Source organism: Saccostrea echinata, unplaced genomic scaffold (assembly GCF_033153115.1).
Source record: "Saccostrea echinata isolate AGI-Se365-2 ecotype Australia unplaced genomic scaffold, CSIRO_AGI_Sech_v1 ptg000030l, whole genome shotgun sequence".
NCBI classification, from domain to species: Eukaryota; Metazoa; Mollusca; class Bivalvia; order Ostreida; family Ostreidae; genus Saccostrea; species Saccostrea echinata.
Genome location: NW_026889779.1, coordinates 5,521,302 through 5,546,198, shown reverse-complemented (window position 1 = coordinate 5,546,198; position 24,897 = coordinate 5,521,302). Strand labels below are relative to the sequence as shown.

The following is a 24,897-nucleotide window of genomic DNA, read 5'->3' as shown; positions in this document are numbered from 1 at the left end:
ATTTGTAGAGTGTTCGATGGTGTCTACTGGTTCAACAACTGAAATAGACAAACTTTACAGATGCAAATTTCTATACCTTTTTAAAATCGAAATATGTTTATCAACTTTCCTTCTTACCTTGTCAACTTGAGATTGGATATCCTTTCTTTCATAAATTCTCACTACATGATATATAAGGAAGAGTATAGAAAATCAATTCTCGTACCTGATTGGCAAATTGGAAAGAGATAAGACGAGTGCAAAGATGGAAAATTATGCAATGATTTAATAATTCTTAAATAGAATATTATTCACATCCTTACCACTGCGTATGTTGTTAAAGAAAACAGTGCTGTGACTTCAGAACTTTGTTCTTGCAGTCCAGCTGGGGCCTGTTTTACAAATAACTTACAACTAAGACCAAAAACTTAAGTTGATTGTAAAGTTTTGCAAAATTGATGATTCTGTTAAAAATTGCTAGCGATAAAATATCTTACTACATTCCTTCTAAAAAGATTAAAACCCTTTTAATATAATGTAAATTAAAAAGTTATAAGTAAAATTAAATTTTAGTCTTAGTCGTAAGTTCTTTTGTAAAACGGGCCCCAGAAGTTAAAATGCATCAGTCCTATAATAATTATTACCAGTCCAAGAATAATTCATCGGACTGAAACGATAAGAAAATCTGACAGTAATTACGTAGAAAAACAAGAGTAAGATCAAGGTTTAATATTTCCAGATATTAAACTAGATGCTGTCATAAGACAATAATACCCGCTTGTGCATGTAAGTGTTTGTCTCTAAATATACGCTAGCTCCTTTGAAACTGAGTACCAAAGAAGCCACAAAAGTTATTCTATAATTTACATAAAATATATATATACATTGATCAAACTGAGCATAAAATGCAGAGGTGAGCATTTATGACCAAGGAACTCTTATCTAAGTATTTCAAATAATAAATTCATTACTGGTTCGAAATTAAATATTGTAACGAAGTAAATTCTGATTTTAAAAATGCGTTTCAGAAAAATGCTTTTTCTGTATAGACAACATAAAAAAAAGAAAAAAAATCGGTCAAAAATGGAGCTTGAAGACGTTATTTTTAGACCCCCATTTGACCCCAAGGGTTCAAATAAGAATTCTGAAACGTTATTATACATCTACAGGAACCCTCAAATCATCTTGCAAAAGAAGAAAAGGCTATTGTGTAAAATGTACGAGGAATTCTTGGAACAAGGTTTTTGTGAAACGTATTTTTTACCCTAATTTGACCCCAGGATGAAATTTAAAATTCCATAACCCTAGAACACATCTGCAGGACACACACACCCTATCTTCTTAAAATAGATGAAATGGTTACTGTCACATGAGTTCTTGGAGGCAGGTTTTTGGTAAAATGAAGAACGTCATTTTATGACCCCATTTCCCCTAGGATGAAAATGAAATTTCCGAAAGCTTATTGCACATCTACAGAAACCCGAAACCATCTTGCGAAAGATGAGATGGCTACAGTTTAAAATGTAGTTCTGTTAACAAGGTTTTTGTAAAATAAAAACCTCGTTTTCCAACCCTTATTTAACCCCAGGAGAAAATTGAAAAATGCCAAAACCTTATAAAACATCTGCAGGACACCCTTAATCATCTTGCAATAGATGAAATGGCTACTGCGTAAAATGTAGGATGAGTTCTGGGAACCAGGGATTTTTGCAGAAAAAACGTCATTTTTCGACCCGTATTTGACTCCCAGGGTAAAAATATTTTTTTAAAAACGAAACTTATTGCACATCTATATATCTAGGACACCAGCAATCATCTCTCAGAAGCTGAAATTGCTACTGCACAAAATGTAGGAGGAAATCTGGGAACCCGGATTTGTTAAAATAAAACAAAATGTCGTTCTTCGAACCAATTTAGCCCCCAGGGTGAAATTGAAAATTCCGTAAACCTTATAAAACATCTGCAAGACACCCCCCCCCCCCCCACCAATCATCTTGCAAAAGATAAAATGGCTACTGTGTAAAATTTAAGAGGAGTTCTGGGTAAACTTTCTTTTAAAAACGCTTGTATTACAAATAGAAAAATAGCAAATTCGGTGTAAGCAATTGCAAGGAATTTAAGTTGCTATAAAGAAGCAAATATATGGAGAAGAAAACTAATTGGAATGCACAATTTTAACCTGCTTCACTTTAGCATTTCCCATAGATTTATTTTTTTGGCTAAGTGTTTTAAACACAGCACTCTTAATAAGTGAATTTAATTCCATTTTTGATTAAGAAACAGCCAGTCTCTTCATAGGTTTGTTCTCCTCTGCTTGCTTATCTTTTCAAAAATCTTGATCTTTATATCTTCATAATATCAAATATCGAATAAAAACTCGCATTTTCACTTTCCAAATTTCGTTTCGCTTGTTTGTAGAAGGCAAATTGAAATGTGCGATAAATAACATTATAAAGAGTGGGGTTTGGCAGTATGTGTAAATTAGCAGCTGTAGTGGCCCTTCTCCAATCGATTGACACTTACCTAGAATACAGATAAATATCCTATAATAATCAAAATGAGACGAATAAAAATTTTTGAAAAGTTTATTTTGATTTTCCCTGGTGTATTTATAGTCTAGGGTCGCCGAAATGTAAAGAAAAAATAGATTGTGATAAGATCCTATATACTGATACAGTTCTATATGAAAACTTCAATTACAGATACTAAAAATTCTAAAAAGTTATGACTTAAATTCTTACTCATCGTGAATTCAGAAGCTTTATAAAGCAAATTAAGAAAACTGGTCAGAAGGGTATCTTGATTACTGTGCACTAAAATCAGTGTTCAGAATTACTCAACCGTGAAATATATGACGTCACGTGGGGAAAATGGTAAAAAGCTGAAAACACGTGCATATTGATGACGACAGGTTTTTCAACTCATCTCATTTCTCGGCACTAGTTAAAATTAAAGCTTGCTTGAAGATGTTAATCAAAAGTATGAAGCATTTCGCTCCCAAAATAATAAAATTTTTTATACCTTTAATGCAAAAACATTCCTGAATTACCGTTACGGAAGTTATTTTTTTAAGCGAGACAACTGTTTTTGTCTAATTCATTTTGTTATGTCGAAAATGTAATAGTCTAAAGTAGCTGAGTCGCAACTAGAATCGATGATATTAGGTTCCATGATAATTATTATTTAATAGAATTAATGCATTTTCACTATATTATCATTAGAGCCCACTCTTACACTAGAACATCATGAAACTCAAAATTCTGGATGAAACATCCTTACTCTTCATAACATAAATATTTAGTTTCTCTGCTTTCTAACCAGGAAGCAGAAAGAATATTTTCAAAGAAATTATGCTTTTTCAATATATAAACAATTGAGTGTCCCCCTTTCATAAGAATCCTCGACCCTGTGCCCATGAATTTCAAATTTTGGGAGGGGCATCCTTGCTAATCATAACCATGCACATAGTATGTTTATAGGAAGAAGATTTTCACAGATTTCATGCATTTTCATTATATAATCAATAGAACACCGCCCAAACACCAGAACCCCTCATTTTGGAAGATTGATTGATTGATTGATTATTATTGTTTTACGCCGAGTCGGCAATATTTCAGCCATATTTCGGCGGTCATTTTGGAAGAAGAACCCTGTATGAACTATGTATTTAGTTAGTTAGTTTAATAACCAGGAGCAGAGAAGAAGATTTTTTAAAAAAATAATGTAATTTCACTATATCTATATAGCCCCGCCCTAGCAGCAAAAAACCCCCAGACCCTGGGGCCACGAATTTCACAATGTTGGTACAGAAGTCAATGCTTATTACAATCATGCCAACAGTATGACAGTTCGATGTCATAGAGTAAAGAGGAAGATTATTTAAGATTGCATTAATTTTGGTGGTTTTAGCTCCACCCCTCAGGAACCATGACATTCACAATTTTTGTTTCCCTTCTCCCATTGATACTTTATGTCAAAATTGGTTGAAATTGGTTCAGCGGTTTCAGAGACGCACAAAGCACGACGACAGATAAAAACAGATAACAATAGGTAACCTGAGCGACTCAGGTGACCTAAAAGTACTTTAATTTATGGATTTTATCTTTTAGACTTGTCAAAAATAGATGAGCATAAATTAGACAAATATATCATATATTTGTACATTAAATGTCATTTAAAGACTAAGGAAGACCAGTGATATACAATGTAGGGAATATGCTGGGTTTATTATGTGAATTCTGTGTCCTGTTGTTTTGTTAAATTTGGTGATAGTGATATAGTGTTGGTGGCACTGGCACGTACATGGAAATAAGTAAATATACTTTCAAAGTTATTGATCCCTGTCCATTCTATTTGTCTTATTTTTGAGCAACATATCTTCATCTGTCTGTTTATTTTGTTTTATTATATACTTATTAATTTGATATTCCCTGGATCCTTTACAGGGTGCATAATACTCAGGTGACCGTTAAGGCGAATAGGCCTTTTGTTTGTTTTTTTTTTTCCTATACAGTTTTCAATTTCAATAGAGTCTTCATATTACACTACATAAAGGAAGTATCTTGTATCAGTTGCAGTTTGTTGGAAGATGTGATCTCCAAAGTCTACGGAGATTTTGTCAATCAAGAACTCTTAGCATCCTTTTAATGACAACTTCGGAGTACTTGTGTGTAGAATCAGAGTGATTTTATAAAAGAAATTTTGTTGATAACCAATTACAAGATACGAAAATTTCTGAGTTAAATCCTAGACAATACGATACCTAAACAGGTCAAACACACGGACCTCTGGAAATACTAAAGGTAGGATCAGGTGCCTAGGAGGAGTAAGCATCCGAAGTCGACCCCCCACCACCACTGCAAGCTCTCTGTATTGATCGGGTAAATAGAGACATCTTGATCCAAAACTGACTCACAATTGGTATGACACAGTCAGTCAAAATACGAAATATACGACGCAAAAGGTATATTTGCAACAATGTCATTATATCGGCCATAGAATTTGCGAAAAGCTGGCGAAAAGCTGGCTTTTAAAAAGATTATACAAAACCCAGTAACATGAACTAATTTGTCAGTAGCCTGCCTCGGCTAAAGATCGTACTCAGAACATGATATCGAAGTCATTTGAAGACCTAAGCTCCAAATGCTTGTGTTCGTGGAATATCGGCAGGGATTACTGACAATAAAAAGGTCTAATTCGTCCCGTTCTTCATATACAATCAAAAATGTTATCTTGAACACGACGGGAGCAATATCAGAATTCGAGATATCCAATGATTCGAGATAACCAGTGTAAAAAAAAAATAAAGACAGCTAGTATTACTTACTTTAGTCATACTTCATTAATAAAGGTACAGCGCAAGACTAGTAACACTTGCTTTGGTTCAAAGTGCTTTTCATTGTTTAAGATGTAGAAATTTAGATGATTTTTTTTTCCAGAATATGAAATAAAGTTTTTTGCTTTTAATAAGTGAGAGCCCAGTTCAAACTTCACACAAAGGATTTTTTTCTCAACATCGAATGACCTGGTAGATGCTTGTGTATGTTTTGATTTGACGATCGTTTTGTAGCAAGATTAAAGAGCAATAACTGTGAATTGTATTTTCAACTTGAGAGTTATTTTTATGGCCTCTCTTTAACCGAGGTACAGCCAAGCATAAAGCATGGTTTAAATGTCTTCAAAAAAGATATTATCATTATAATTTTTTGAAGGCTGAACAGGCTCTATCATATTTATTTAATGTGTGCTCTTTTTTCTTTGTATGAATTCTTTCTGCTCACAGTGTATTAAAATAAGCATTATTATATGCACAGTTTACAGTCATGTTTCTACAATAAGCAAAAAGTGTTTCTAATTGTAAGGATTATAATTGTCAATATTGGAACATTGTAACCAAACTCAAGCCGGGGCATGCCAGTTAGAGATTGAAATTTCCTCATTGAAACATGTGCTATGCAGAAAACCTTGTTGTTTTCTATATTTCACATCCAATGTTAATTTATTTCAATTCCAAATATTAAAGTTCGTTTATTTATTTTTTAAAAAATATTACTTATTATTTAATTTCTTAAAAATGATAGTCATTAATTGTCTGTAACTTTATGGACTTTTTTCTTTTGTTTCGAATAGCTCAAGAATTCAGAAACAGTTGTATAAAAAATATACAACACTGGTTTAACATTAGACATGTATGATATATATAATAAAAACAGTGAAAATTTTATAAGTGTGATAAACTATCTTCTACTAAATTAAGGATTATTCGATTTAAATTTGTATATGACAATGAATTGCCATGTCAAGATTTGTAATTAGTAAAGGACGCATCAGAACATTCACATTATTAAAAAAAAATTTAAAATATATCAGATTTAATATAACTTGCTGAACTTTGATACAACGTAAGATTTTGCCAATACCAAAATCTCTGCGCCCGATTTCTCTTTTAAGGTAGCATGTAATGTTTGTCAAGTAGACAAATGAATAAGGTCATTAAGAGAAAATATACATGTACTGCACGATAGATAAAGCCAGTCCCAAGGGGTAACTTTTTTCAGTCTATTTATAGGCACGTCGTTGGTTCCATGGAATGCCAGAAACAACAATTTCGATTACTAAAGCCTATTCAATTCATATGTTCCGAAGAACGCATGTGTCGCCTGCTTTATAGCATCATTAAAGTTTCCAAGGGTGTTCAGATATTTATTTCCTACTAGCAATATATCAAAGAAAAAATGCAGGAGCGTAGCATGTGGAGGTGGGGGTGGGGGGCTTTTTCTGAGAACAGTTTATTGATCTAGTTTTACTATGTAAATTTTTATTTGGAAACTGCTTGTCCCCTCCGTTTGTCATTTTTTATTGCTATACGGTCGAACACTGGCAAATTCAAGCATTAAAAATGTATCAAAGAGTTGGAGAAATGGATGTCCAACCAACCAATCAACCCCCACGAAGTAGGATTTTCGAGTTTGGGCAGTTTAGGTGTTTTTGTTTTTGTTTGTTTGTTTGTTTTTGGCTGTGGACCCTAATCCACAAATAGTAAGACCGATAGAATACGATTTATTATATAAAATCAGACAATAAAAAATAGAAATATGATTCCCCAACCCTCAAAGCTAAAAGAGAATAATGAAATAGGTAAAATTATTACAAATAATTATTTGTTATTTTTAAAACAACCATCTTCCAAAAGAGATTTCAGTCTTTCTTTAATAGTCAGTCTACAACGATCATTTTGGTATACCGATCCGATTGTATTAGTAGTTTTAGTTTGTGTGGTATCTATATAGCATAAATTTCAAAGTACAGTGCCATGAGTTTATAAACATATGATACAAATGCTAATTATCAAAATCTTGCCTCTAAAAATAAAAGAAAGGAAATTAAATCAACCATCTGGAGTATATTTGCAAAGTATGTCAAAGGTCAAGTGGACTGTAGTGCACATGCTAAATAACATTGATTTACTTCCGAAATGCCAAAGATTTGCTTTATATCGGAACAATCGAACTATTTCAAAAAGTTGTTCAATCGTCACGAGGTCGGTGACCATGGTATTTTACAAAAGCCAAAGTACCAAAAAATATGTGTGCATCTTATAGTTCTCAAAAACTAGGGTGTGACAGACGGACGGACGAACAGACAGACAGACGAGTTATAGTGATCCTTAAGTGTCGCTCTACTCTGCAGGCGACACAATGAAGCACTTATTCTTTAGCGAAGAAATGGTCTTAATAAACTGTTCTCTCCCTAAAATTAAGTATGAAAAACAACTCCTGCATACTTAAATATTACACTGTTATTCCATTTAGATATATCGATGACGTATTGTCAATTAACAATGGTTGTTTCCATTCTTATGTCGATACGATATATCCCGGTGAGCTTGAAATAAAAGATACCATAGAGTCTGAAACATCTGTTTCATATTTGGATATTTACAAGAAAAGACGTTAATGGTAATCTAACAACCAAGCTTTTTGATAAACGTGATGACTTTAACTTTTCAATCGTCAGCTTCTCTTACTTATGCAACAATATACTTTCATCACCTGCATACGGGGTTTATATCTCTCAGTTGATTCGATACGCAAGATCATGCTCTACCTACGAACAATTTCTAAAAAGAGGTAAGTTATTGACAAACAAGTTGATGAAACAAGAATATCAGCAGTCTCGTTTAAAGTCTTCATTTCGTAAGTTCTATGGTCGAAACAATGACCTTGTCAGCAAATACAATTTATCATTAAGTCAAATGCTGACTGACTTTTTTCATACTAATTGTTAGGCCATTATTTACACATTGAATTGTCGACGGATTTTTCCGTTATTTCCCGATCATGACAAGGAGCACACGGCGGGTGTGACCGGTCGGCAGGGGATGCTCACTCCTATGGCACCTGATCCCACCTCTGATGTTTTAGAGGTCCGTGTTTGCTCTGCTCCAAAATTTGTATTGTTTAATGGACTTTTTAGCTTGAATACTGTTCGTTATCTCCATATATTTCATCCCATAATAACACCTTTCTTTCATGTGCATACATGTAGTTAACTAAAAAATCCAATTTCTGTTATGAGAATTTATCATTCTTTTCTTTAATATAGGGTCAGCAAACCAAAAGAGATTGCCCATGGTTGTAGAACCACCCATTTTGTACCGTTTTGTATGCAGTTACTAGGCTCACCACTCGCATCATTTATTGAATATATTAAAATTGATATAATCAAGTATGGGGAAATAAGTTACTCTTCACTCCGTAAAATGTATATAGGAAAATCGCTTCATTAAATTGAAAAAGAACCCAGACCTTTTTAAAGGTTTTTATGGATTTTGTCAAACAATTTTGAATCTATCTGTATTTTTTTCTATTTCTTCCTAACAAAACTCTAAACAATAATTTTCTTGAATATATATATATATATATATATATATATATATATATATATATATATATATATATATATATATATATATATATATATATATATATATATATATATATATATATATATATATATATTTACTTAACTTAGATTGGTGGAACTCGGAAATTTTCGTATCTTGTGATTGGCAATTCACAAAATTGATTTGTAAAAATCACTATGATTCTAAACATAAGTTCGCTTAGTTGATATTAAAAGGATGCTGAAGTTCCTCATTGACGACATCTATGTAGTCTCTGGAAACCAGGTCTTTCGAGAAACTCAAATCTGTTTTTATATTCCTATGAAGCAGAATTTATTCAAAAACTTCATTGTGAGAAGAAGAAAACATTCGCTGTGGCATTTAACACGACATTCAGATAACAATTTATCAAATAACAATAGTTACTTCCATTCATATGTCGACCTGATATATCCCAGTGAACTCGAAACAAAAAAAAAAAAAAAAAAAAAAACAACAACAACAACAGAGTTTGTCACTTCTGTATCATATTTGGATGTTTTACTGAGTATAGATGATATGGTTCAACTTACAACTAAACTGTATGACAAACGATATGACTTCAGTTTTTCCATGTCAACTTTCCTTATTAATGTAGTAATATCCTGCTATCACCTCCATATGGTGCTTTTGTCTCCCAACTTATTCGATACTCAAGAGCATGTATAAAATATATACATTCATTTTCATATGTAGTAATATATTGCTAATATATTGCTATCATCTGTATATGGTGTTGGTCTCCCATCTTTTTAGATATTCAAGAGCATTTTCTGAATATGATCAATTTTCAAACCGAGATAAGCTAATGACAAATAAGGTGATGTTACAAGCATATCAATCTCGTTTAAAGTCCTCATTTTGTAAATTTTATGGTCGTTATAATGACATTATTAGCAAATACAAGTATCATTGAGTCAAATTTTGACTGACATATTTCGTACCACTAGTTATGTTTCAGATTTTCCCTATATATTTCAATGTAAAACTTTTGATTCTCTAATGTGATCCCCCCCCCCGGGGGGGCATGATTTGAACAATTTAGAATCTACATTACCTCAGGAGGCTTCCACAAGTTTTCTGTCCCAGTGGTACTTGAGAAGGTTTTTAAAGATTTTTCCTATATATATTTCAACCAATTGAATAATGAATATGCTGAACTGAAGATATCACTAACCAAACAGTTGCATCTATGCGCATTAATTGAATGAATGATAACATTGATTCAATTGAAAACTTAAAGTTGACGCTAAGTCGACAAACAGACTGTTCAATTAATAAGGTGTGATATTATTAATAACAGAAGAAATATCTAAAATTTAGTTTTATTGCCCTAAAAAGGTCTCACAAACATAAGAGGTCTATTTACAAAGTGATAATAAAATTACATTATTATATTTAATAAAGTACATTTCATTACTGAACAAAGAGAAAAATGCTTGTATATTTTTAAGTATACTATATATTTCTTTTGGTTATAGGGTAACACAAATAAGAAATTTAAAAAAATAAATCATCGATAAAGTCTCCAAAATATCGTGATTTTCCTTGTAACGGTTAAATGTTAATTGTTGGCAACGTAGCACTATAAAGTACTCAAATATACACCCCTATCATAACCAAATATTTTGAATGCCTAAGCCATAGATGGTCCAGGATTTGCTGGTTCGTCTTGTTCAAGTGTTGTAGAGGGTTTATCATGCAATTCCAATTCCATTTGCGAAAACTCACGTCCATCCCCGTTTTCTTCACTCTCTGTCCCATCTTGAAATAACTTGGTGTTCTGTTTTGCAATCGTATGCTTTTTGACTGCAACTTTCGTCACACCGCTGGGTGGCACTCTTGCAGTGACTTTCTCATCCTTCTTTGGCTTTCTTCCAGGCAAGGGGTTGTAACTCAAGGCGCCCAAAGCGTATTTATTGTGAGTTATTTCCCCTGGGAGATCGTTGCTGGCGCTTCTGTTAGATACGGGACTGTCAGCTAAACTTTCTACACTCGATGTACACCCAGTCAACCAGTATGTTACCATTTCACCTTTACCCTGTAAATGTAGAGTAACAATGTCAAACAAAAGCCAATGTTCAGTTACTATATCATGTTTAACTTTTGACTTCTGTTTCATAGAGTGTTTGTAAAGTATGCATGTATGTCCCACTGAAGAATTTTTATCAAACAAAATATTTATTGAGGAACTAGACTTTATCCAGCACAAGATTGAATTCAGTAAAAGAAATCGAATCTACAACTATACATGAATGTATTATCTAGCTCTTCGCAATTATTCGCAAGAAGCTGTGAATAGATGTGATGAATTTTTAGTGAAAAGGATTTTTGAAATATCAGAGCATTTATGATGGAATATTTTTCTTGATTTCTATGCACAAATGTGAAAGCTGTTGGCGATGTGGATTCTATAAGAACTCTGTAGTTTTTAAATTCTTCACCATTAACTCAATGGTTTGTCAGATTCTTTTCCTCCTGTTTAAAAGGTAGCGTGGTCAACCCCCGGCCGAGTTTGGTCAAAGAAATTTGTAAGTCATATCCTTCATTAAATGTCTAGCATTTGAAAGTGAGGTTGCTGCTATTTGTGATGACAAATTAAATATAGAATCCAGCTCACTTGAGTTATCTAAATACTGTATACAGGGTTCTTTTCGCCCCATTTTATTTTCGCCCTTTCACACTTGCAAACAATTTTGCCCCGTTTTAAATTCGCCCACTCATAGTTTTGTTTAAAAAATTATATTCTTTGAATTCGCCCCGTTTTAAATTCGCCCAAATGAGGGTAGGGCGAAAGGGGCGAAAATAAAACGGGGGCGAAAATTTCCCTGTATACAGTACTCTAAAACATGACTATCTCTGTTAAATACTGATCAATAAAGAGGGTTAACAGCGTATGTAAGGGAGGGCAGGGAATGCTTACTCCTCCTAGCCACCTCTGATGTTTCCAAGAGCCCGCTATTTTGTCCTTTTCAAGATTCGCGTTATTCACTGGATTTCTGAGACTGATCAATGTTTGTTACCGTCACCCTTTTCATTGCAAAACACATGTAAATTGCGACACAGTATGGTGTGTGTTTATTTACCTTGATATCTATCGTCCCACGCTTCTTCATCGTGTAGTTTCCGGTCTTTGATAGAAGCACGTATGTCGTGTGACTGATGTTTATTTTGTTGGCTGTAAATAAAAGTGGTTAACAATGTTAAGTAAGCGAGGTTCCGCGTTCATTGATATTTATTGTGATCTAAATATAACAATTATTTGGTAAAATTAAAAAAGACATCTTTTATACAAAATTAATTTTAAAAATGTGTATTTTTATATGGAATTGCAATACAACTCTTACGTCGGCTATGAGACTTCATTCTGGACGCTGTATTTACAGTATCCCCAAACAGGCAGTACCTCGGCAACGTGGATCCTACTATACCCGCCATGCATGATCCTGTAAAATTAGAAATATACGTGAATAAGTTTATCTGCAAGTAATTCTTGCTGTACCATATATCTGAATAATTTTACATAATTGTACATATATTTTATTTTTACCAGTGTTTATTCCAATTCGTAGTTGGACTGTTCCCTTTTCATTGTTGGAAAATGTCTGTTCTTTCATCATCCTCTGGACAGAAAGAGCAAAGTCGGCGATCTCGTGAGCATGTCTGTTGTTATTGCGATGTGGCAGGCCTGAAAGGATAGATTTTCAATATTTAATCAAATGATTGTGTGTCAAATTTATATTTGCAATAAATATGCGTTGTTTAATGTCCTTAGTCTTGAAATGTACTTTTCAATACTATCGTAAGGCCTCGCAAACGTGCTTTTATGAAGATATCAGATATGAAGCTATATTAACACATTTTACTTCAAACTTATCGTGATAACTATTTTAGCTCACTACGTTCTTTCATAAGCAAAATGATTTAACCCACACTGTCTGTCGCTGATATTATACTTTAAGACAACCAACCTGATACTACCATATAAGAATCGTTAATGGTCTCCACTTTGTACAGATCCCTGTTGTCAAGGAGAACATCGATGGCGCCATAAAGTGCATTCAACAGTTGGACGATCTCAAGGGGCTGCAGGGTAATGGACAAAAGGGAAAATCCATGGATGTCCGAAAATAAAACAGTTACAGATTTGAAGTACTCCGCCTCAATCCCTTCCTTTTTCTTTAACTTGTCTGCTACTTCTTTTGGTACCATTTGGTACAAGAGAGAGTCGGTTCTCTTCTTTTCAAAATTCAGTTCCTTTGTTTTGTCCACAAGAATTACAGCATACTTCTGTATGTTGCTGGTCAAATTTTCGGTGCTTATGATAACCAAAGAACATGAGATTAAAACAAAGACCAAGACGCAGGCGCTGATGATAAGGTCTTTGTTTGAATCTTCTAGTATCTTGTCGACTTTTCCAAGACAAATGTTACCTAGTGTTGTTTGGAGGCTGAGAAGTGTGTCCAAATAAAGAGACGTGTTGTCGTAAAACCAACGGGCATTTCTAAGATCAATTTTACTGACATTTTGTTCTTCTTCTCCATGATCTTGGATATATGTACGAAATTTATTCAAAATGATGCTGACATTTCTTCCATTAGAAAAAATACCGTAAGATCCGATAAAATCAACGTCCGGAGAGTACAAACGTGCGGTTTTGTAGTTGGATTGAAAGCCAAAGATCTTCATATTGTATTGTTCAAACTGAAGGTGAGTTTCAAATCCACCTCGTGCAAAGAACATGGTCCCCAGCGCTCTCTCCAATCCCATATCTTCCTTAGCAGTCGTGATTTTCTGGAAGCCGACGAGAGATTTCCACACCACAGCAAACTTGGATTCCACAATAGATTTGTATCCCCAGTATATTATGATGTCAATAATAGAAGTATAGAACTGCATTTCTTTATCGATATCTGAGGATTGATGATTCAGTTGTTGACGATGTTGACCTATGTGCTGCATCATTTTGCTTTTCGATTTAAATGCTTCGCGGTTAAATCTATCCAGGTTTCCTGGCCATCTTGCAATGCTGTCTATGGACTCGTCTGTGATTTGGTACTCCTTGAGTAGGAATGTCTTCGTGTCTGGTCCAAGAGCACTCAAATAGAGGATGCTTAAATCTCGTTCCTTCTGAAGATGGTGAATTAATCTGCCAACTTCTATGCTGAATTCCAAAGATTCTTTCATCTGTCAATGAAAAATAATTCAAGATGCCAGCAATTTTAAATACTCTATTAATAAAACTTTGCAAATCTTAGTAGTTTCATACGCAATTTTTTAAATCTGTGTATTTCTGGTCTTCACTGATATTTTGTGCATACCTTTTCGTTGTCCGTTTTGGTAGATATTAAATCAGTAAGTTGGTATACACAGTAGCTCCAGAGTGCCAGTATTGGTAACACAGTTAGACATAACATCTTCACCATTTGTACCCTCTTACCACGATCACTGACTGGCACAGTATTACATATGTTACCTGAAAAACAAAGACTCTAGAATCGCATGCTAAGACAAACAAGTTCAAACATATTTTTTTCTAAAGAAAAAATTACGAAACATAAAAAACAGACATTATTCCTATGCTCTATTTTTATTATCTGCTTATCTCGACGTTTGCCATAGAGCAACTTATACATTGCAAAGCCTCGAAAGTTTGCCTGTATTTTAAGATATTTAGGCTATACCCATACATCTCCATATGCATAATGAATAAAGAAAATGTTCAAAATCTTTCATTTCTCGAGTTTAAGGATGAATTTCCAAAGGATGAGAATTTTTTTGATTGCTTCAAATATATGCAATACCTTGACTACCTGCTGGATTAATTGGATAAAGAAGATGTGTCGGAGCTGGATATCTCAGTTAAAACAAGCATTCTGAAAGTATTGCATTAGCAATACTAGTCCCCTACCGGCAAGTGTAATCTGGTTCCCGTTAAAAATTGAAAATGCCATAAATTCGTCAAAAATCAATGAAGCGGAACGAAATGCAAACTTGATCTGTAACTCATCAAGGTAAAGTCGCATACAAAAAATCAGCTCAATATCTACAAGCGTTTAGAAGAAAATTGCGGAAAACCCTTAAAAATTGAAGAGGTCGTAATTCCGTCAAAAATGAATGAAGCGGAACGAAATGCAAACTTGATCTGTAACTCATCAAGATACACTCACATACCAAAAATCAGCTCAATATCTGCAAGCGTTTAGGAAAAAAGTGCGGAAAACCAATGGGACAGACTGACAGACAGACAGAGGGACAGACGGACAGACAGACAGACAGACGGACGGACAGACTCAGAGGAAACCTATAGTCCCCTCCGGTTTCACCGGTAGGGGACTAATAATTAATTTTAGGGACAAATATAGTCAAGAGGAAATTGATAATATTTAAAACATGTTTCCATACATAAATGATTTCCAGAGATGGAAAAAACAAGTGATGCCATGAAGTATCTAATACAATCTTGGAATTTGATCTATTGTGCATCAAACGTGTATGTTTGCTTTCCTACGTGTAAAAAGCTAGCGCTTAATAGGAACTGTGATTGTACGCTCGCCCATGACTGTTGATCGCAAATCTATGGATTTAATCAACCTAACGAAGTTAGACCTTTTCTAACTGTTTACATGTTTTGTCACAAAATATACAGGTGTGTTAGTGTTTGAAAGGTTGATGTGAGTTAAGAAATGAATTAAACATGTCACCACCTTATGAATCAATGAAATTGTACTAATGTCCACGCAACTGATTAATATAAAGATCTTTAAAAAGCCGTTACCGTTAATGTCAGCACGTTGTCGTTACCATGTTACCATGGTAAAAAATAACAACGCAAAAAAATAACAGTGTGTTTTCGATTTTTTTTACCCCCTTGTTATCACGTAGGTGTGATATAGGAATTCTAAATGTAAAATCAATGTAGTAATTTCTTTTTATGGTTTTTTGAAAAAAAAATTTAAACAATCTAATGTGTTTCATTTTTCTAAAATTTTACTTCCATTGGATATATTGAGACAAATCAAGTTCTAATATGAAGTTAAAAGTTTACTTGTTGCAAGTTCAAATATTGTTCAATAAAATATGTAATTGTACATGTATATGTTAATTTGTGATCTTAAAATTAAAAAAAAAATAAAGTGGCTATTGTGTATAACAAAATTAGAGATATAACAATAGTTTACAGTTGTCGACAAGGTTTAAGGGCAGCAGTTGATCTGTCGGACCGGTGTGCAAACTGTTGACTAAGGCCGAACTCTTTTATTAAACCTATTTAATGAGAACTTTTCTAATAGTCGATTTTATCAGTTCCAGTCTAACAGCCGACGGAACAATCAAAGAGATGGACTTTTTTCATGTAGAGTTACAAAGAAACTTTTACCTAGGGGTATAACAGGATTGATTATTACTATTCTTAAGACTGAATCACAAAAATGTTTGAGTAGTATTAATCAACAGTCGGATGTAGTCACTCAAATTAATTATGAGATCTTTTTCATCCATATAAAATGATTGTTTGTTTAAATTTTTAACTTACTTACCTTATTAAAAGTTATACTAATATTTACATTTGCTATGTTTTTCTACTAAGCCAACTGTGAAATTGTTTTGAATGCCATTTTCGTGTATACTCACGCGTAGAAATCTGCACGGAGAAACTGGCACTAAAGTGACGTCACAATGAGCTACAGAGACGTTAATAAAAATGCCACGATATAGGACAGCGAATAATTCAAACACTGAGTATATTTTTGGTGCTTTTGAACATGTAAAATGTAAATATAAGGAATGTTTTTAAGTTTAGTGTGAATTATTGGTGTGTAAATCACACAGACTTGCACGTAGGCATATTTTTCATGAAGCGCTAGCGCGTTTCATGAAATATGCCTACGTGACAAGTCTGTGTGATTTACACACCAATAACTCACACAAAACTTAAAAACAGTCCCTAAATAAACAAACATATTCATTCTATTTTGCAAAAATTCTTTTACGATATAAACATGGTGTAACAAAGGATATGTCTCTTTCACATTGCAAAATCGCCCCTTTTCAACACAGGGTAGAACTGCTTCAACTCATATAAATAGGTATTATTTATCCAATTCAAATCATAGATTTTTGGTTACAGTTTTCTTTCACAGTTTGCTTTTCGGAATTATAAAATATTTTATATTGAAATGAAAGCGCATCTTCCAAAATGAAAGATGATTTAATGGCAGTGTTTCACATAAGCACACATTTATGTAAAGAAAATGTTTTTTTATAAAGAGTAAAAAAAAAACAAACAAATCTCTTTTTTTATTTCGGTATTGGAACTGCAAGGTATGGGTTTTTCTTGATTACGTTTTTATCTTTGTTTAGAAAAATAAAAAGAAAAAATACTATTATTTTCTGGGATAGCGTGTTTTCTCTCTAAACTTACATAGGACGTGGATAGGACTACCTACTAATTTCTTTAATTGTTTTGATTGAATGTTGTCGATCGTTATGGTATCCGTAAATAGATATCCATGCCAAGGATTTTGTTGAAATCCGGCACATTTCGGACGGCAAGTCATTTTGTCCCCAGGAAGGATCATTCATGTAAATCTACTTGTATATCAAATTAATAACAGAAGGCACATGTGCACTAAGGAAAACTATTTGCCTTGCTGTTAAATTAAATAAATTCAGTTCGCATGTATCAATTCTTTACAGTATTTCTGTGGCCTACGTCAATCGTGTGAATGAAGAAAAAGGTACGTGACTGCGCTCATGAATTTTCGAAGTTTGACAAAGAGTCCTTGTGAATATGGTGTAAAGAATGCCTTTCTTACAAGTAATATATCATAAATGATAGGTGCAGAGCCTCAGGCAATTAAGAATAATTCATTGAAAAAATATATGTATAATTTTATTTGACCTTAAATTTACTTGGGTCAATTTGTTCCAATTCATAGATTCACATTTTAAAATTGGTTTTATTTTATTCTCCTGAAAATTATATTTTTGTCTTCATTTTCGAAATACATTTTTGCTATTAAGAAATAAAACATATAAGGCTTGAATAATTTCTTCTTTTTTTTGTCGGCAAGTACTTTATTTTAAATCAAGTATTTTAACAATGAAAGGACATGCCTCTTATTTTACAACTTTATCCAATTTTCTTCTCTGATATCGGTTATTCAAGATTCAAGATATATGAGGTATCTAGAAATACACATGACATGAAAATTTTATCATTGATAATTAAATATTGAAAATAATCAGAGGAAAAATAAAGATTAAATACATGTTTAATTCTGTGTAATATTTTCAATTTGTAGAAATTGGTTATTTTCTTGAGAGAAACAATTAAGAAATTAGTCTAAAACTGTCTCTATTCAAGAAAAAGTATTTTTTGAAGCAGGTACGACGATTTATATGTTTATATCAAAATTATGTAGCTCGGTTGTGACGACAGTTAAAACAAATATAGTGCCTTAACCAAAATAAAAAATCAAAACTTGAGAAAAAGCAAGAAACATGTATGAGTGACAAATGACAAGACCCCTTTGTTAATGTTTGATGTTGATTCTTAGAAAATTCTTAATTAACCTATTGTCAAATATGATCCCATATTTCAGATTTGTATTTCCGATACTAATTAACAGACTGACTGATAAATAATCTTGACTTTAATCGCATTAGATGTAAATTTAATTACACAGAATATTGCAAACACTAATTGAAACCTCGTACTTTAACAACATTATCAGAACATTTGAAACGAAGGTTAAATATTACTATAGATTTTTTTACTGTGTTTATGAGCAGTCAATTTAGTCAAATAACTGACAAATACATTTCTTCACATGTTATTTTGCAATATAACAATTAAACTTGAAATTATATAATATCAAATCATTGCTGCCGTTTTTATTATTTTAGAATTTAATAATAAAGAGAACATAACCTCAGATTCTCAGGTTCAAACACACTTGATAACTGAAAACTTTGCCTTTTATTGGTAAGTGCCAGAAACTTAGATACTGGCAGCACCATAGGCTCGTGGAAAACAAGACTATTATATTAAAAATCTTTTTTAAATACCACTTGAACTGAAAGTACCAAACTAAAAAGGACATCTGATTAGCGACCTTTATTATTTTTAAATATTCAAGTTAAACAACACTATACACTTCAGGAAAAAAAACCTCTTAAAGAATTTGTAGGAGTCAAGATGATGAAAAATATAACAAAAATCATTTCCTTTTAAATCGGAACAAATAATGTAAAAGATCTATACCTTTTCCATTTAGAGTGAGATTGGTGATGGCGAAAGAACTCAAACTTGAACTTGATTTGTCCATGTTTGCAGCGTTTCGGTGTTATGTACTGGTTCTACAACATAAATACAAAACATTTACAGATTACAGACAAAATGACTTACGTTCTTAAATTGAAAAATTTTGTATTTCAAATTTTCAGCTTACCTTGACAACTGTTGAGATTGGCTTTCTTTTGTTTCTGAACATCTCGCTATATGATATATAAGAAAGAACATCGAAAAATCGATTCTTGCTCCTGATTGGCCGGAATTGAATACGTTAACTGAGAACATATTCTAAATTTTACTTAAGTGCCAAGATGAAAACTGAACCCATACTTTTACAATTCTTGAACAAAGATTCAGTCACATCTTTTACACTGGGGTTATTGGTAAAACAAATGATTGTGCAATATAAGAACATGTAAAGTAACCATAAGATTTACACAGGTGGTATTGATACTGATGACAGAACAGAATAATACTTTGTCTTAATTTGTCATTTAGTAACTGCCTTTGTAAACGAGAAATTGAAAAGTTCATCAAAACAGTTTCGACTTAAAATTAATCAATATGAATCTAATTACTCAATAAATGTATCAAGTTATAAATAATAATAGAACTGCTTCAAGTGCAAGTATTTTCAATTTCCGATAGATAGATAGATAAACTACTCAATTTCTAAGTACCTAGGCAACAAGAAACGAACAGTTTTTATTTTTGTGTGATAAATTTGATATTGTTGACAAGGTGTTGACAGTAAGTGTTAATTAACATTCCAGTATGTCCAATTGGAACAATTTTAAGTCGTAAAGCAGGACAAATGTAAAGTAATCTCATCGTGAATTTAATGGCAATAGATCGGTTCAAAGGGAATTTTTTAGATTTATCAAACCTTTAACTGTATAGACGCCTTTCCAATTTATATATCTTTTAGATGAATCATTACTAATCCAAATGCATGAAATATTTTTTTCATCCCGGTTTTGTGATTTACATTTAAAGGACTGCTGTTTTGATAAAACCATTTTATTAAAATTCCAAAAAAAATCGTCACATATGGTACGTCAATTTCTGCTCAACGAAAACGAAACGAATTATTGCATATGCATGAGAAAAAAGTTCACCATTAAAAAAAGGTCGATTTCTACTCAAGCGCCAATAATTGCAATTTTTATCTTCCCGAAAAGGAAAAATGAAAAGCATTTCAAGAGTGAATTAAAAAAAAATGACCAAACATATTTACATATATCAATCTGCACTAAAAATACAGAAAGTGAAAATGAAAATGCCTGACCATATGTCTTTAGATAGTGGCTAAGTACCTGTTAAATATCTCATTCGTATCTCAATTTACAAAAAAAGTTATGCCCAAATTGATGCTAAAAATGTCAGGAGTGCAACATCTTTTTTGTGACATTTTGAAAATTCAATATTTTTTGAAGATCTGCGAAATAGATAATAATGGTTTATGTTGGAAATAAAATCTTTCCTGATAATATTCAAAGTATTGGACTTTAAATATAGACTGTAGCAAGCAGCAATCGCAAGCAGCATTAATAAGAGTCAAGTATCTGTGAATACCCAATAATGTCAGGAGTGTAACATTTGATGTTTTGCTCCCCAGCATGAAAAAACTTTTATCAGTATATGATTCTGTGATTTTTATTTTGGAAAATAAAGAGACAAAGAACATTTTCACCAAATAGATTTATCAATTGCAGGGTCTTCTGTGTTTCAGATCTATAATTATGTCTATGGTCAGGAGTGCAACACATTTTTTTTTCAAGTTTCAAGTTATATGATGAAAAGACTTCTATTCATGCTAAGAAATATTCTTTGATTAATAATGATCTAATTTGAATAATTTAGTATTAATCATTGACAGTTTTATTATTAAAATCCTTCTCTTTTTTAATATTATTAATTCAGATGTGTTTTTATGTGTGTGTGTGTTTGGGTGGGTGTGTGTGAGTGTGTGTGTGTATTTGTGTTTTTAGTTTTTGTTTGTTTGTTTTTGTGTGGTTTTTTTTTTTAAGTTTTTTTTATTAATGTAAAAAATAAACACACTGAAAAATTGTTATAAAATTCAAGTAATTCCACCTCAAATTCACGGAAACAAAGGAAACAACAGAACAAGTGTTGATGTAATTTTCGCTTCACAATTCTACTTTAAAGACTTCCATGCTCTTAGTCAGGAGAGCAACAAATATGTTAGAATTATTGCTGATCAAATATGAATAAATATAAATAAAAAATTGATGTGTAGATTATGTCTAGGGAATCATTCAAGATACATAAAGCAAAGTTTAAATACTTTCCTGTGTTTTAATTATGTATTAGGACTATAAACATTGCACAATATCGTTGCCACTTGATGTTGCCAACACTTTATGAATTTTTGTGTTCTATGGTTTTAATTTTTCATTTTACTGTAGTCAGGAGTGCAACAAAATTGTTTTATAATTATCAATGATCTTTATCTACCTTTAATAAAAAAAAATAAATCGAAAAAAATATTTGATATTATTTGATGGTCAAAATATTATGTCTATGAAATAATTACAGACATTTGACGGTTAATTCAGAGAAGAGTTTTCATGACTTAATCCTCCTTCCTGTTCATGTTCTTCTCCACCCTACAACTATAGTCCTGCTGGACACGTTATTACTGGTGACGTAAATATAGTTAATAATGAGGACCTTAAATCATTCATTTTAAAAAGGCCAAAATTTTGGGAAACCCGATCTTTTAACAGGCGTCAAAATTTCATAAATATTATGGATTCTGTGAAAGATTACGCCAGGCGATGAGCCAGACATGAAAAAGAAGACCTTGACACGTTGTCAGAATGGATTAAATATATCGGATGTATGTTAAAATCTCGCATTAAGCGATTGAGGGGCAAAATGAAAACCAACTATCTTTCTGTGTTCAATAATTCAGAAGTGAAAAAAGAATTAAATAGATTACACGATCAGTATGTACTGGTCCCTGCTGACAAAGCATGTAACAACATTGTCCTTTTGTTTTTTTTAAATTGTATTTTAGAGGAACTGGGATTTAATTCAACAAGTGGTAATCCGACTTATACTCATAGCTCCATTTCTAAGGAGGAAATCCTTCAAAATCATATGTCAGTACGTTTTGAATATTTTTAATATTCCCAACAACCAACATGGGTTTTTTAATATTCCCAACAACCAACATGGATTTAAATTACCATATCTATACTGGACTCCGAAACTTCATAAAAGTCCTTACAAACAAAGATACATAGCGGATTCCAGTAAATGTTCTACTAAGCCTCTTTCCTTACTCCTCACAAAAAATATTAACTGTAGTGAAGGAGAAACTTTAGGAGTACTGTGCAACAATATATTTGAGAAGTGGTGTAAATCAAATGTGGATACTTAAAAATTCCAAGGAACTTTTGGAAAATTTGAAATAAAAAAAAAATTACCAAAATCAACAACATAAAAACTTACGACTTTTTAGTTTTATATACAACCATTCCCCACGATAAATTAAAGTAAAGGCTTTTTGATATCATTGACAGCTGATTTTCCAATAAAAATGGAGCTCGTAAATTTACTTACCTTGTCATTGGTCATTTGCAAAATTATTTTGTTAAAAAACATTCTGATTGTACACACAGGTACTCTGAAGTTGATATTAAAAAGATGCTTGAGATTCTGATTGACAGTATCTATGTGGTTTTTGGAGACCAGGTCTTCTAACAATCTATTGGAATTCCCATGGGTACCAATTGCGTCCCGTTATTAGCAGACCTTTTTTTGTATTCATATGAAGCAGAATTTGTTCAAAATTTTGTACGTGAAAAGAAGAAAACACTTGCTGTGGCTTTCAACTCGACATTTAGATATATCGACGACGTACTGTCAATTAACAATGGTTATTTCCTTTCGTATGTCGATACGATATATCCCAGTGAGCTTGAAATAAAAGATACCACAGAATCTGACACATCTGTTTCATATTTGGATATTTTACTAGAAAAAGACGTTAATGGAAATCTAACAGCCTAGTTTTATGATAAACGTGATGGCTTTAACTTTTCAATCGTCAACTTCCCTTACTTATGCAGCAATATACTTTATACTTTCATCACCTGCTTATGGGGTTTATATCTCTCAGTTGATTTGATACGCAAGAGCATGCTCTACGTATAAAAAATTTCTAAAACGAGGTATGTTATTGACAAACAAGTTGATGAAACAAGAATATCAGCAGTCTCGTTTAAAGTCGTCATGTCGTACGTTCTATGGTCGATACAATGACCTTGTCAGCAAATACAATTTACCATGCTCCAATCCAAAATTTGTATTGTTTAATAGACTTTTGAGAATGAATACTGTTCGTTATCTCCATACATTTCATTAACATATTTTTAAATACAATGTATATATATGTTACACTTTGCAAATAATCCTGTTTTTAAGTCCTGAAAATATGAAAAACTTGCCGTAAATGATAAAAAATATCAAAACGACGAACTGATTTACAAAGAATGGGTTATTGTGTGTTATAATTTTTAAAACAATATTAAATAAAATACATATCAGATGTCGGGAGTGCAACACAATAATGTAAAATAGGGTCACTTTAAAATCTAGTATTTTTTGTAAAAAAAAAAAAAAAACAAACAAACAAACTTGTATATAATTTTTTTGGTTTAGATCTAAATGGACAAAAAAGTGATTTTGGGAGGATTTTATTGTTTTATATTTCTTTTATTAAGACTTTTTAAACCAGCATCGAAAAAATAATCTAAAATAAAAATCAAAAGGCCAATTTTTTCCCCACATATACAAGAGAAGAAACTCAATAAAGGGTTAGATCTAATCATTTATATCCCTGATACCATTTTGAAGCATAACAAAGCACAATTGAAACATTTTAGTGATGAATACCGTAAACATCCGTATAAAATTAAAAGGAATCTGTACAAAATTTCTATGAGACCATTAAAAAGCGAGCGTTCAATGAAGATAAAAAAATATTCTCACCATATCGGCCTTTCAATAAGAGATAGTCCCTTGAAGCTCCAGGACTTTGACAATTTAAAGCCCGTTAAGGACCCTTTATACACTGATGGAAAATGTTTTTTGACTTTGAGAAAATTATACAACATAAAGGAGGGTGTTTTGAAATTAACTAATTTATTTTTGATATAGGGAGCGTGCCTTTTTTATCCATGAAAAATCTTCAAAGATAATGAAGTAATAATAAAGAAGATTCGGTTTTGCTTATTCAAATGGAGAAAATACATGCAAATAAACTTTTCAACTACTCTATCTTGGTCTAATTATAATGTAAAGAATACTTGGATTTATTTTATATTATGTCAAATAGTGCAGATTACAATTTATTCTCTTTTTATGTCAAATGGTCAGTTTAACTACACAAAAGTACCCTGCAATTAGGGTGGAGTGTAGAGATAGTCCTTAAATCATAAGATAAATTGAAGAAAAAAAAAGAAAAATTAATCATAGGAAAGGAGGGAACATGACGAAGTAAAAAAAATTCTATACTACATTAGGGCGTATAAAACATTATAGAAGAAATATATAAAAAGTTGTACGTGGGAAGAATGAACATAAATCAGTACATGAAAATATGCCTATACAGAAAAATTTTAAAGAGATCATTCATGTTTTTATT

The 24,897-nt window shown here is 32.2% G+C and overlaps 1 protein-coding gene across 1 annotated transcript; it reads right to left on the bottom strand.

Moving 5' to 3' along the window:
- Positions 1–10,559: 10,559 nt before the first annotated feature.
- LOC133196032 (uncharacterized) lies at positions 10,560–19,254 on the bottom strand. The gene is made up of 7 exons (XM_061331983.1): positions 19,191–19,254; positions 14,245–14,399; positions 12,895–14,110; positions 12,474–12,611; positions 12,271–12,369; positions 12,010–12,101; positions 10,560–10,964 (listed from the first exon to the last, which is right to left on the bottom strand). The coding sequence occupies exons 1-7, from the start codon at positions 19,252–19,254 to the stop codon at positions 10,560–10,562; spliced, it is 2,169 nt and encodes a 722-aa protein (XP_061187967.1).
- Positions 19,255–24,897: the final 5,643 nt, after the last annotated feature.